Source organism: Engraulis encrasicolus, chromosome 16 (assembly GCF_034702125.1).
Source record: "Engraulis encrasicolus isolate BLACKSEA-1 chromosome 16, IST_EnEncr_1.0, whole genome shotgun sequence".
Lineage (NCBI taxonomy): Eukaryota > Metazoa > Chordata > Actinopteri > Clupeiformes > Engraulidae > Engraulis > Engraulis encrasicolus.
The window spans coordinates 51797270-51812783 of record NC_085872.1 but is presented as its reverse complement, the minus strand read 5'-3'; the positions used below and the strand labels follow the sequence as shown (position 1 = coordinate 51812783).

The following is a 15514-nucleotide window of genomic DNA, read 5'->3' as shown; positions in this document are numbered from 1 at the left end:
TTCTTAATTTCGTTTTTTTTCCACAATAATTTTCATCCGTAATAAATTGGCTATTAATGCTATACAATAAAACAAAAACAAAAAAACTAAACAAAATGAAAATAAACATATATATTATTAAACAGAAGACCTTAAACATCATATAAAAATGATCACATATATTAATAAAAAAAAACAAATGATCACATTTTTTCTTATTATATAGACAAAAAGAGAAGATGTTTGGGGAATTTCAGAGGAAACAAATGAAAAATCTATATCAAAAAAAGTGTAAAAAAGTTGGATTTTTTTTTATTTTTAAGATTTTTTTTTCACTATTCACTACTTGTGTAGAAAATGTTTTTTTCCAATAGTAACATGCAGAGAGAGAGAGAGAGAGAGAGAGAGAGAGAGAGAGAGAGAGAGAGAGAGAGAGAGAGAGAGAGAGTCTTCAGATATTACTAGATAAATAGATAGTAGGTGTCTTACCGAGAGAAAGAGAGAAACAACTGATCTAAACACAAGAAAATACAAAAACAAACAAAAACATACAAAAAAAAAAACAATACAAAAAAAAGCGGAAAAAAAAAACAAACAAAAAAAACTTTGAAAGACTTCTCAGGATTTCATGTGTTCTTCTCTTTACCTTGATTAGGGTTTCAAAAAATGGCCTCTTCAGTTAACCATTTGTAGTCTTTTCTCCCATTGAAACCCATTAAAAGACAGCTATTGAACTACAAACATGGCCTCTTCAGGTAGCCTTGAGTAGACTTTCTCCCATTGAAGCCCATTATAAGACACAGCTATTGAACTATGAAAAAAACTAATACATATGACATTTCTTTAAAAAAAAGCATAACTCATTTCATTGTACACACAATTCTTAAGTTCAAATGATTGATTGTGTCTCAAAAAAGTGATCAACACACACACACACACACACACACACACACACACACACACACACACACACACACACACACACACACACACACACACACACACACACACACACACACACACACACACACGTTTACACTACCGAAAAGACTTTTGGTTGGGCGCAAAAATAAAAATTAAAGGCAAAAAAAAAAAAGAAAAAAAGGTGGTCAGGGAACAAAAGAAACCTCAATTTCCACCCTTGGACAGACTAAATTGCATTAAGGGCAAGCTCACTTTTCTGCCTTATCCGCAAGCATGTAGTGCTGTTATGATATCCTGTTCCTTTCGTACCTTCATGAATTAAGCCATTTGTAGTCTTTTCTCCCATTGGAACCCATGGTAAAACGTGCCTATTGAACTACAAAAAATGGCCTCTTCAGGTAGCCTAGTGTGAAGTCTTTTCTCCAATTGAAACCCATTATAAAACGCGGCTATTGAACTACAAAAATGGAGGGATTACTAACTCAGCAGCGTGTCCACAATCCTTCAAAGGCCAACGCGTCTCAAGCTGCTGGCCTCAGGTGCCATGGCAGGCCTAACCCTAACCCTAACCCTGCTAGCCTCAGGTGCCATGGCAGGCCACAAGCTGCTAGCCTCAGGTGCCATGGCAGGCCTAACAAGCTGCTGGCCTCAGGTGCCATGGCAGGCCACAAGCTGCTAGCCTCAGGTGCCATGGCAGGCCACAAGCTGCTAGCCGCAGGCCTAACAAATGATTTCATTTTTAATAATAATAATAAAAAAACACCACCAATCACACAGAGCACATAGGGACAAAGAGGTCTTCAATTTGTAGTCTTTTGCCATTGAAATCCATTAGATCTCTCTTAAGGTAGCCTAGTGTGTAGTCTTTTCTCCCATTGAAACCCATTACAAGACATGGCTACTGAACTACAAAATAAGCCTCTTCAGGTAGCCCAGGCCCAGTGTGTAGTCTTTGAAGTGTGTCAACATTTGGCAATGGTAGCCATTTTGTAGCATTTTCTGCTATTGAAACATTTCATAAAACTTAATTTAACCACAAAATGTTAGCCTTGTGTGTAGTCTTTTCTCTCATTGGAACCCACTGCAACATGTGGTTATTGAACTACAACAATGGCTACCGACCTATCGTGTTCCTTTTAAATTCCTGCCACCAAATATCCCAAACCTTATTTTCTTTCTTTTCTTTTTTTTGTGAACAAAACATACACAAGGAGTCGCAAAACAAAAATCAAAACAGAATCAATAAATCACAATCAACATTCTTATTATTATTTTACCGTCATCGTTGTGTCATCAGCTCGTAATCAACTAGCTATTCATCAAGTAAATAACCTCTTAATAATAATCATCAGTATTCATAATTCATAAGTCATTAATTATCCACGTGGTCCTTTGTATGGAGTCCAGAAGTGTCAGGAGTATGGGTCATGTTGGGATCTCTTGTATGTTTGAGTCAACAGTCTTCGTGATGCTTGAAAAGGAGTCTTTAGTCTTTAGTCTTTAGTTAGCAATTTGTAGTCTTTTGTCCCATTGAAACTCATTATAAAGTCATGGCTATTGAACTACAACAATGTGATGCTTGAAAAGGAGAGTCTTTAGTCTTTAGTGAATTAGCGGCCTGAGACTCAATACAGCTCGGACACGGCCCAGATACGGCCCGGACACGGCCCAGATGCTCCTAAGTAGTCGATAGTCCATAGTGATGTAGTCCATTATAGTGTCTTTTTGATGCAGATGGGTAGCCAATCTTAATCGTCGACTCCTGTTGCTCAAAAAGTCTTTTGCTCGCTGTCAGCTCAGAGCCAAGACCATGGAGTTCATTGTGGGAGAGTCTGGGTTGGTTGGAGAGAGAGAACGGAGTTTGTAGTCTTTTGTCCCATTGAAACCCATTATAAAGGCATGGCTATTGAACTACAACAATGTGATGCTTGAAAAGGAGAGTCTTTAGTTAGCAATTTGTAGTCTTTTGTCAACCTGATAATGGCACCACTCCACTCCACTACACTCCTTTCCTTTCCTTTCCTTCAGGAGACACTTTCCTTTCCTTTCCTTTCCTTCAGGAGACGGATCGAGGTGTGGGGAGCTTTGAGGACACCAGCAGGACGACTGGATGAGGCCACAGATTGTGGGCGGAAGAGTTCCTCCTTAGAGATGAAAAGTTCTCGAGGAACCATCTGGAGGTTAAAGTCCTTTCATGCCCAGATCTGAAATGATGTTTCAAAGTCCCTTGCTGGACATTAAAAGTGATATCGTAAATGTCTGCACTGACCCTTTGTTTTGGCAGTTCCTTGTTGGATAAACAAGTTTTTTGAGGGGAACCATTTGGATCTGGATGTTTTAAGAGTTCCTTGTTGGAGTAACAAGCTATTGTGCATCTGGATGCTTTAAGAGTACCGTTCAGACAGAACTTGGGTTTGAAGAGTTCCTTTTTCTTGATCAGAAGTTCTCGTAAGAAACCTTTTAGATCTTGCTTAAAGATTCCTAGTTCTTTTTGGAGATTACAGTTCTCTAGGAACTATGGTTGACAGGTGTTAAGAGTTAATTTCCTAGATTAAAAGTTCTTGGGGGAATCATTTGGGTCTCGTTTTCACAGTTCCTTGTTCTTCAAGATAAATAGTTCTAGTGAGGACATCAGAGTTCTTTTCGTTTAGAGCTGTTGTAGTCTTTCCTCCCATTGAAACCCATTAAATGACATGGCTACTGAACTACAAAAATGGCCTCCTCAGTTAGCCATTTGTACGTAGTGTGTAGTCTTTTCCCCCATTGAGATGAAAGTTCTTGTGAGGAACTGTTGCAGTCTTTCCTCCCATTGAACCCCATTATATGACATGGCTATTGAACTACAAAAATGGCTTGGGTATTGTGTTTTTGTTCTTTGTTTGTTTTCCTCCAATGTCTTTTCAACGTTTTCTTTTTTTTAAATATCATTTTCTTTTGCCTCTTCATTTTTGAAGGGTAGCAAGTTGCTAGCGTAAATCTAGTCTGGGTTTCCAAATGGATTTGGGATGTGTTGTTCTGAATGTTTCCAACTGTAGTCTTTTCTCCCATTGAAAGCCATTAAAACACATGGTTATTGAACTACAGAAATGGCCGGAGGGTGTCTGTGTTGTTGTGAGGAGGGTGGTGGCATCATAATCTAGAAAAGGTTTAATATCCGACTGGAAGCAAATCACTGGTTCCCAAAATGTCTGAGAGAAACTTTTTTGTTGTTGCTTTTTTTGCGTGTGGTTTGTTTTTGACGTGTGTGTGTGTGTGTCTGTGTGTGTATGACTGTATTAGTGCGTGTGTGTGTGTGTATCTCATGAGAATATCCTGATGCGTTGTGTGTGTATTAGAGTGTGTGTGTGTGTGTACGTGTATATATTCGTGTGTGTGAATATGCGTGTGTGTGTATATGCGTGTGTGTGTATATGCGTGTGTGTGTGTGTGTGTGTGAGTATATGCGTGAGTGTGAGTATGTGTGTGTGTGAATATGCGTATGCATGTGTGTGTGAGTATATGCGTGTGTGTGTGTGTATATGCGCGCGCGTGTGTGTGTGTGTGTGTGTGTGTGTGTGTGTGTGTGTGCGTGCGTCTCCTATGAGAAGATGCGTATGCATTGCGTGGTCGGCGTCCTGCACTTGGGGCACACTGGCGCCTCCTGCTGGAGGATCTGGGCGGCGCACTCCATGCAGAAGAGGTTGTGGCCACAGGGCACCAGGGCGGCAGTCACCTCGCTCTCGAAACACACACAGCAGTCACGAGTGGAGACACCTGCTGGACGGGAGGGGAACAGCAAGCAGAAAGACATCATTAGATTCATTCATACAATCTCATCACACTCTGCAGGAGGGGGAGGGAGAGAGAGAGAGAGGGAGAGGGAGAGAGAGAGAGAGAAAGAGGGGGGTGTAGAGAGATAAAAAAGGGAGTGTAGAGAGAGAGAGAGTGAGAGAGAGAGAGAGAGCGAGAGAGAGAAGGAGAGAGAGGGGGAGAGAGGGGGAGAGAGGGGGAGAGAGGGGGAGAGCAGAGGACTGTTAGCAATCAGGAAGGTAGAGATGCTATATTTGCTATTCAGTCGTGAAGAGTTGGAATTAAAATCTAAAATCAATTAATCATTTTTCCTTGTTCTTTCTCTGAAAAAAACAAACTTTTCTCCTTTATCTTATTGTTGAAAACAAACAAAAAGTCACAACCGCCACCAGTCCCCAAAGGTGAGAAAGAACCTAGAATAGAGAAGAGAAGAAAAGAAAAGAAAAGAAAAGAAAAGAAAAGAGAAGAGAAGAGAAGAGAAGAGAAGAGAAGAGAAGAGAAGAGAACGGAAGAGAAGAGAAGAGAAGAGAGGAGAAGTAAAGAAGAGAAGAGAAGAGAACGGAAGAGAAGAGAGGAGAAGTAAAAAAGAGAAGAGAAGAGAAGAGAAGAGAAGAGAAGAGAAGAGAAGAGAAGAGAAGAGAAGAGAAGAGAAGAGAAGAGAAGAGAACAGAAGAGAACAGAGGAGAAGAGAGGAGAAGAGAGGAGAAGAGAAGAGAAGAGAAGAGAAGAGAAGAGAAGAGATCTGAATAAAGGAGAGAAGAGAAGAGAAGAGAAGAGAGGACAAGAGAAGAGAAGAGAAGAGATCTGAATAAAGAAGAGAAGAGAAGAGAAGAGAAGAGAAGAGAAGAGAAGAGAAGAGAAAAGATCTGAATAAAGGAGAGAAGAGAAGAGAAGAGAAGAGAGGACAAGAGAAGAGTAGAGAAGAGATCTGAATAAAGAAGAGAAGAGAAGAGAAGAGAAGAGAAGAGAGGAGAAGACAGGAGAAGAGAAGAGAAGAGAAGAGAAGAGAAGAGAAGAGAAGAGAAGAGAAGAGAAGAGAAGAAAAGAGAAGAGAAGAAATGGGGAGAAGAGAAGAAAAGAAAAGAGAAGAGGAAAAAAGAGAAGAGAGGAGAGAAAGAGGAGAAGAGAAGAGAAGAGAAGAGAAGAGAGGAGAAGTAAAGAGAAGAAAAGAAAAGAGAAGAGAACAGAAGAGAACAGAGGAGAAGTGAGGAGAAGAGAGGAGAAGAGAAGAGAAGAGAAGAGAAGAGAAGAGAAGAGAAGAGATCTGAATAAAGAAGAGAAGAGAAGAGAAGAGAAGAGAAGAGAGGACAAGAGAAGAAAAGAGAAGAGATCTGAATAAAGAAGAGAAGAGAAGAGAAGAGAAGAAAAGAGACGAGAAGACAGGCGAAGAGAAGGGAAGAGAAGACAGGAGAAGAGAAGAGAGGAGAAGAGAAGACAAGATAAGACAAGACAAGACAAGACAAGACAAGACAAGAGAAGAGAAGAGAATAAAAGAAAAGAGATCTGAATAGAGGAGATCTGAATAGAGAAGAGAAGGGAAGATAAGAGAAGAGAAGAGAAGAGAGGAGAAGAGAAGAGAAGAGAAGAGAAGAGAAGAGAAGACCGGATAGAAAAGAGGAGAAGAGAGGAGAAGAGATCTGAATAAAGGTGAGTGAAGAGAAGAGAAGAGAAGAGAAGAGAAGAGAAGAGAAGAGAAGAGAAGAGAAGAAAAGACAAGACAAGACAAGACAAGACAAGAGGATATCTGAATGGAGGACAGAAGAAAGAGGAGAGAGAAGACCACCATTGTGTGTAGTCTTTTCTCCCATTGAAACCCATGATCAGACACGGCTATGGGGCACCTAAGTCACGCCCTTCTACTTCCGATCCATGGGGCAGGAGCTCGCAAAATTTTGAATGCGAGTTAATGGAGCGAGTCAAGCTAAATCCTCATCCCGTTTGGCATGTGCTCCGGATTTCACATATGATGACAGTGAATTTGAAATGTTTGGATTTGCGTCGTAAGACCACTCATTTTCGGCACGCAAGAAACGTTATTTTAGCTTTTGTGCAAAACTGTGTTGGAGACTACACTTGCGCCTCGCATATCTGACGTGAACCGAGGCACAGCCAACCCTACCGCTGCACCGTGGCTTAAGTGGCTGCACGTCGGACATGCGACGTCTGTTGTGTAGTCCAAATAATTACATATTTTTGCACACGAACTCAAAAATCGCTTGCCAAGTGAAGTCAACAAGCACACCATTGGTTGTTATTAATTCTGAGGCACAGCATATGTGTGATCGACGGGGAAATGCGAGGTGGGTCGGAAAATAGCTTTGATCAGTCCATTACAGCCCAGTCAAAAGTTTTTCCGTTGCCAGCCCCAGAAGCCGCCCGGAAGGGGTGGAGACTTAGGTGCCCCATTGAACTACAAAAATGGCGGCCGCTTCCTCACTCACCTCCAATGCCTCCACCGACCACCAGCCCTCCTGTCGTCCCGCCACTGACACTGCAGGACTTCAGCCTTCCCAGAATTCCTCCTGACATTCCGCCGCCTCCGCCTTCCGACTCGGTGGGAGAGCCGCCGGGTAGAGAGGAGGCGGAGCAGGAGGAGGAGGAGTAACCGGTCGAGGAGGAGGAGGAGAAGGAGGAGCCTGGAAGAGAACAGAAAACATATAGCAGGGGTGAGTAGTGCTTAAGAGGAGGAGGAGGAGGAGGAGGAAGAGGAGGAGGAGGAGGAGGTGGAGCCTGCAAGAAGAAAACAGAAGAACATCAGAGGGAGAGTTACGCGAATGGAGGTAGAAAATAACACTAGAGAGGACCCCGCCCCCCTTTTTACGGCAATCTGTATCGGCCATTATCTGTAGGTAGATCAGAGAAATGGAAATTAACGGAGAACGAGGCTCACCTCTGTCAAAAATGGCTTAATCATGTGAAAATGTCCATCAACACACTATACAAGGACAATAGTTGAAGTGTGTTGCTAGCTATGTTCATAAAAGATATTATTTGCTTTTTAAATGTATTTTATCGACTCATATGATTTAAGTAGATATTTAGCCTGACATTTCAAATCTGGTCTTTGATTAATGTGTTACTTCATATTCACACAGTTTTAGTCAAACAGGGGTGGGCGTGTTCTACATTGACTTGCATTGCCTGAAGGTACCTAAACTACCTACGGAAGTTGGGAAGCTCCAGCTGCCATTTCCCAGTGCTGTCGCAAATTGCTGTGTCCTCTCTCGTGTTATTTTCTACGGTTACGCGAATGGAGGACCAGGAATTAAATTGCAGCCCCGCCTGCCTTTCAACGAGATCGAGGTCGTGCCTAAAGCGGCTGTCTTTCCATAGACTCAACATAGAACCACCACATAAAAAGCCAAAAATAAGTAATATTTAATGTAATAATATTGCTTAAACATCAACAGTAGCTCGCATTGAGGAATCAGAGGACAGATTATAGACTATATTGACTCTTTAGTTTTTGAAGGAATTTCTGGGTGATGAGGCCAAACAGAAGCAATAAATGCTCCGTCTATTTCCTGTCTGAAGCCATGCTGTGCTCTATGGCTGTGTACCAGGACGGTAGTGTGTGTAGCTCTGCTCCACCAGGTGGCGCCGAAGTTACACACACACACACAACATGCTAACCCTGGAGGCCACTTTTGTAGTTTAACAGCACAAGCTTTACAATTGCTTTCAATGGGAGAAAAGACTACAAATAAACACCAACCTCCTCCGCCATTGGTGGTCTGTAGCCACGCAAGGGTGCTGAGCGGGTCCGATTGGGCTCGCCGGGCCAGGGGGTGTGTCTCCAGCCCTCCAAGCCCCACCCCTCCTCCCCCTCCGACGGAGGACGGCGACGAGGATGATGTCACAATGGTTGCCGGGTCGGCGCCGGGTAAAGTCGGGGACAGCCGCGGGGTCAGCGCGCTGCTGTTGCGGCGCACTGCAAAGAAAGACAAGACATTTTTGTAGTTCAATGGCCACGTCTTATAATAGGTTACAATGGGAGAAAAGACTACAAACGGCTAACTGATGCAGGCGCTGCAAATAAAGGCATTAGAAAGACACAAGAGCCCAAGATGATGCCGTCAGTATCGTACGTGTTGCAGGCTTCCCACTCTAATTCAAATTAGAGATGTCCGATAATGGCTTTTTTGCCGATATGCCGATATTGTCCAACCAAAGAGGGTGGAGTAATAAAGAGGCTTCGAAACCCACCCACCCAATGCAAAAGTGTGTGGTCAAGTTGGGTCTCCTAAGGGGGCGTTGTCCCCTCCTTCTTCTTCTATTTTTGAGGTGTTTGCACAAGACGTGCGCTACCGCCATCTACAGTGCTAAGGGGACTCCATTTATTCTCAACCTGAAGACTCCGAAGGTCTCCTAATCGAAGGTCTCCTAAAGGGGCGTTCACTCGACAGAAAGTGGATACCAGAAATTAACTAGAATGACTTATCTCTGTCTAGAGTATCTCTGGTCCAACTCTCAATTTTCATTCCGATATCGGCCAATACCGATGCCGATATATGTGGGTTATTTTTCTTCATAACAAATGTTAGGTAACATTACAAATCTGCTGTTGTGGAACAAAATATGCTTAATTTTATTGTAATGCCCCACTAGATGCATTCTCGAATGAAACAAAGCTTTCCAAAATTAACATTGTCTGTGCAAAATAGAAACAAAAATTAAGGAGAAAAGTGTACAGTAATTCAAGCATTATTATATCGGTTTTGATTGGTCAAAAATCCGATACCGATGTTGACCGATATTACATTTTATGCTATTATCGGGCCGATAATATCTGTGGGCCGATATTATCAGACATCTCTAATTCAGATATAAAATTCCATGATTTTCCATGACTTCCCAGACTTCCATGTCTGTGCATGCAAAATGGTACATTGCCATGACTTTCCATTCTGACCTCCTGTTACTTACGCCACTGTTATACATGATTCTAAAGCAGGTCGATCGCACACAGGCTGGCTGAAGCTGGCGGCAAGCATATTGAGGAGTGTGATGGAGTCACTAGGGTTGTGAGTGTGTTCTGGCTCTTTGGTGTAGCGATCAGAGCCCCGGTTTACTATTCCAGAAGGTCTGAGTTCGAGTCCCACCCGGGCAACTCTACTCCCCTTCGCTACAAGGACCTTAAACTTTATTTATGTGGGAAACCAAACTGACCTGACGCGGACGAGGAAGTGGGAGGGGCCACCACGGGTGTTCCGCTAGCCCCGCCTCCTGCTCCTGCTCCTGCTCCGTTGGTGAAGGGAGACCAGATGTTGGAGGAGGAGAAATCGAAATGCTGAGTCAGCTCATCTGAGGAGGACGGGGGAGCGGAGAGCGGGTCGGGACCGAAGGAGAAGCCACCACCGTTACCACCACCTGAAACACAACACATACAACAGACAAATGTAAATAGAAATATAATACACATCACATAGGAGGACGGGAGAAGCCACCTCTGTTACCACCACCTGAAACAAACAAACCAAAAATATAAAATATGAATATAAATAGAAATATTAACACATCCACCTCCGTTAGCACCTGAAACACACACACGGAAACATATAATATGAGTAGAAATAGAAATATAATACACAGGAGGACGGGAGAATGCACCTCTGTTACCACCACCTGAAACACAACACACAGAAAAATATAAAATATGAATATAAATAGAAATATAATACACATCCACCTCCGTTGGCACCACCTGAAACACACACACACACAGAAATATATCAAATATGAATATAAATAGAAATATAATACACATCCACCTCCGTTGGCACCACCTGAAACAAACACATACAACAGCCAAATGTAAATGGAAATAGAGGACGACATAATACACATGGGAGGTCGGGGGAGCGAAGGAGAATCCACCTCCGTTACCACCGACAACAAAAAGAAAAATATAAAATATGAATATAAATAGAAATATAATACACATCCACCTCCGTTAGCACCACCTGAAACAAACACACCAACACACACCAGTCAAACTCCGTAAAGGAGGTATTGCGTCATCTATAGCAGTGTCCCCCAAACTTTTTTGTCATGCGTACCCCCTAAGCCTTTGTCATACCATGAGTACCCCCTCACTCATGCTCTATATCCCAATGTGACTATGTACCATATTTGTTTTTTTTAAGAATTTTTCCAAGTACCCCCTTCAGTGTGCCCCCTGTTTGGGAAACACTGCTCTATAGGTTGGGGCAGAGCCATACAGAGGGAGAGTCGGGCAATCTCCACTGTGTCCTAAGGCCGACTTCCACATTAGCAAAATTAGCTGTTTTAGCGTCTCGGAACTGCTCAGCGTTGCGAATGTTAGTGCCTAGTAGTGGGCGTAGCACACAGCAAATGCAATGCGATGCAATGCAGGGAATATGACAACACTTGCTGTTCGTAGTAATAACTTCAGATAAATATCACAGGTGGTAAAACTGTTGTGATTATCATTATCGAGACAGTTGATAGTTTACATATTTGTGGTGATTATACCCCGCAGTATAGTTCGTTAGTCCTTATTTTTGGCTTTTTATGTGGTGGTTCTATGTTGAGTCTATGGAAAGACAACCGCTTTAGGCACGATCTCGTTGAAAAGCGGGGCTGCAATTTCTTTCCTGGTTTTCCATTTGCGTAACTCTCCCTCTGTATGGTTCTGGGTTGGGGGAACCAACCCATTAAGGGACTACAAACATGGAGGCGTAGTTATTGAACTACAAACATGGAGGCGTAGTTATTGAACTACAAACATGGAGGCCTAGCTATTGAACTACAAACATGGAGGCCTAGCTATTGAACTACAAACATGGAGGCCTAGCTATTGAACTACAAACATGGAGCTGCGTAGTTATTTACCGCTGCTGCTGCCCATTACTGAGCTACAAACATGGAGCTGCGTAGTTATTGAACTACAAAGATGGAGCTGCGTAGTTATTGAACTACAAACATGGAGGCGTAGTTATTTACCGCTGCTGCTGCCGGTGCTGAAGGGGCTCGTGGGACTCTCCTGCCGATGGGGATACGAGGACACGGCCGACGATGATGAGGTCACCGCTGATGTCATAGAGGAGGAGGAGTCAAGAGGAGGAGGGTAGGCGGAGCAAGAGGGTTTACGGGAGCCGGAGAGAGAAGGAGGAGGAGGAGGACCTGGGGGGAGCGGGGGGAGAGAGAGAGAGAGAGAGAGAGAGAGAGAGAGAGAGGGGGAGCGGGAGGGGAAGAGAAATGAGCCATAGTCATTATGCAACATCAACCATTCAGAGAGAGTAGATCAAGCAGTTTATAGAAGAGAGAGATGACATTAGAGAGAGATGAAATTAGAGAGATGAAATTAGAGAGATGATTTATTGATGATCGATTGACTTGATGTTGAGTGGTGGTTGGTGGATAAATAGATAGACAGATAGAACGATAGATAGAATATAGAGATAGATAGATGGAATGATAGAAGGATAGATAGATAGATAGATAGATAGATAGATAGATAGATAGATAGATAGATAGATAGATAGATAGATAGATAGAACGATAGATAGAATATAGAGATAGATAGATGGAATGATAGAAGGATAGATAGATAGATAGATAGATAGATAGATAGATAGATAGATAGATAGATAGATAGATAGATAAATAGAGATCGATAGATAGATGGAACGATAGATTTATAAAACGATATATAGATAGAACGATATATAGACCCCTTGCACCTCCCTTGACAACCGTCGTCAGGACGAACTCAGAGGACAATCGCCCTCCGAACTCAGTGCGCAGCCCGTTGGAATTACTGCAGATCAGTGGTCGGCAATTTCGTTTGTATACGGACCAATTCCCGCCCTCAGAATTAAAACAATCAGATTCTTAAAAAAAAACAGTATCTGAATTTGACAGTACCGATATTCCTCTGTAGACTTCCGTTGTGCTTCAAACTTTCTCGCCAAAAGGACCACTGAACTGAATTGACACACTCGAGCTGTAGGCTCAAATCCATTTCGCTTGCTTTGTTAGACCTGTGTATACATTTCAATGCCGTCTTATTATACGGAAGTCTACAGAGGACTATCAGTACCGTCAAGTTCAGATACAGTTTTTTTCCCCCAGAATATGATTATTTTAATTCTGAGGGCGGGAATTGGTCCGTATACAAACGAAATTGCCGACCACTGATCTGCAGTAATTCCAACGGGCTGCGCACTGAGTTCGGAGCGCGATTGTCCTCCGAGTTCGTCCTGACGACGGTTGTCAAGGGAGGTGCAAGGGGTCTATAGATAGAACGATAGAACGATAGATAGAACGACAGAACGATAGATAGATAGATAGATAGATAGATAGATAGATAGATAGATAGATAGATAGAACGACAGAGATAGATAGATAGATAGAACGACAGAGATAGATAGAACGATAGATAGATAGATAGAACGATAGATAGAACGATAGATAGATAGAACGATAGATAGATAGAACGATAGAACGATAGATAGATAGAACGATAGATAGATAGAACGATAGATAGATAGAACGATAGATAGATAGATAGATAGATAGATAGATAGATAGATAGATAGATAGATAGATAGATAGATAGATAGATAGATAGATAGCTATATGGATATATAGATGGACAGATCTATAGATTTGGTGTTTAATTGGTGTACCTGCTGCTGAGTGGTGGTGGTGATTGGTGGCTCGAGACCAGAGCATAGCAGGGCTGGCGGCCCCCAAACCACCCAGACCTACAAGAAGAAACAGGACAATTAGCCATCTGTAGTCTTTTCCTCCATTGAAACACATTGAGACATGGCTATTGAACTACAAAAAATGGCATCTTCAGGTAGCCTAGTGTGTAGTCTTTTCTCCCATTAAAATCCATTATAAGACGTGGCTATTGAACTGATCTATTACGATGATAAAAACACTACTCGTACGTTCTGTGTTTTCGACATGCCTTCAAAGCTCTCTATTCCATTGGTTTAAAGCAGTGTCTTCAAAACAGGCTTCCTCATGCTAGGTGGAAAAGGTTTCCTCATGCTAGTTGGAAAAGGTTTCCTCATGCTAAAAGCACCAACACCATTTGACTGGAAGTATATTCATCAAAAGATGTGATTTGGCACCAGGCGGTCTAACGGAGGCGATCTGCAATAGTTCACCACTAGGGGCTCCAACCCGCCGAACTAAAACCTCCGCTAGTTGGCATCTGATACACATGCTAGTTTCCCCCATTTTAGCATCAACACCATTTGAATGGAAGTATGTTCATCATCAGTATCTCATTTGGCAACAGGCGGTCCAACTGAGGTGATCTGCATGTTTGCATTTTAGCATTTTAGCCTCAGGCATCTGCAAAAAAAAAAAAACGCCGCTACTTGGCATCTGATACACATGCTAGTTTTTTTTCAGCATCAGGCATCTGCAAAAAAAAACGCCGCTAGTTGGCACTGAATTAGCGCGTGTTAGTGAAAATTGACTTTGAGTATTAAGTGTGTGCACGAACAGTTTCAGTTGGGCCCATAACGTCATTCCAGATTTTAATTTTGTCCCTCAGAGGCTTCAATCTTCAAACGCACCTTCTAGACTGACGTCGGTGCCGTTGGAGTGGAAGTCGTCATGGTGATGGTGGTGGTGGTGGTTGGTTCCGTCCTGCGAGGCCTGCAGCAGGTCCACGAAGGCTCCGGTGCGCAGCGTGATGTGGGTCTCGATCTCCTCACGGGCACGCTCCACGTTCTCTGGCATCCCCGTAACCTAGGAAACAACAGGGCGATTGGAATGTAAGCATGGGTGTAATTTTAGGTGTGGATGGTGGGGACATGTTCATACCACTTTTGAGATAAACCTAGCTCGTCCCCACCACCTTTTCACTAATATAATGCAAAAATAGCATTCCTGGACAATTTGCCATTGAAATGTCCCTACACCTTTGGATGTAAATGTGTACCGCTCCACGTTCTCTGGCATCCCCGTAACCTAGGAAACAACAGGGCGGTTGGAATGTAACCTAGGAAACAACAGGGCGGTTGGAATGTAACCTAGGAAACAACAGGGCGATTGGAATGTAACCTAGGAAACAACAGGGCGGTTGGAATGTAACCTAAGAGACAACAGGGCGATTGGGATGTTAGTGTCTACCGCACCATAGGACAAATTAGCCTGGTCCTGACCATCCCATAATACCACCATTTCATTTCGTACTCATGGTCTGGAGGTTGTTTGATCTGAAGCGATTGCAGGAAGCGGGAAGTTTGCAGTCAGTTCTGGTTTGAAATGATTGGACAGCTCTTACCCAATTGCCGACAGTTCAGTTCAACAACAACATAATTCAGGCGTCTCTTCGCTTATTGGCTGTTTTTTTGGGGAGGCCAGATCCTGCCGGCCAATATCGCTCCCCAGAGACCAGGACCCAGAATAAAGGGCCGTACACACATGTCGCTACTAGTTACTCGCTCAGCGAATGAAGTCAATAGAATGTCGATGTGTTCCAGCGAGACTCGCAGGCGAGTACTATACAAGCGATGTGATGTGGGCGGATCCCGAGTTGAAAATATTTGATCTTCGAGCGAGGCGAGTAACCAATTCGAATGCAGAGTTCGGTACCTCTCGCCTGTTCATTGGTAGTTAAAGCCGCGGGAACTTTCAGCGGACGTTCCATGAACGAGTGGCGAGTAGGCGAGCAAGCGAAAAGCTAGCTTTGTTTGTGTACGCGGAGCGAATCTGTTGGCAGAAGTACGTAGGATGGCGCGCGAGGCTAGGGCCAAAGTATAATAGAAAAAAAAATGTCATGGGAAATATTTTACAGAAGTCCGGTCCACGTTGAATACTGGGATGTCAT

At 43.0% G+C, this 15514-nt stretch overlaps 1 protein-coding gene across 2 annotated transcripts in view; it reads right to left on the bottom strand.

The window, feature by feature from the left end:
- Window positions 1-4035: 4035 nt before the first annotated feature.
- The window catches only part of LOC134465900 (RNA-binding protein MEX3A-like), a 19733-nt gene continuing 8254 nt past the window's right edge, over window positions 4036-15514 (bottom strand). The window contains exons 5-11 of one of the 2 annotated variants that reach the window (XM_063219793.1): window positions 14256-14430; window positions 13347-13424; window positions 11659-11838; window positions 9862-10062; window positions 8408-8623; window positions 7134-7328; window positions 4036-4659 (exon numbers count right to left, since the gene is read on the bottom strand). In XM_063219793.1, the coding sequence (XP_063075863.1) occupies window positions 4481-4659; window positions 7134-7328; window positions 8408-8623; window positions 9862-10062; window positions 11659-11838; window positions 13347-13424; window positions 14256-14430 (1224 nt within the window). In that variant the 3' untranslated portion in view covers window positions 4036-4480. The remainder of the gene's footprint in view (window positions 4660-7133; window positions 7329-8407; window positions 8624-9861; window positions 10063-11658; window positions 11839-13346; window positions 13425-14255; window positions 14431-15514) is intronic. The other variant, XM_063219794.1, reaches the window with a different exon arrangement.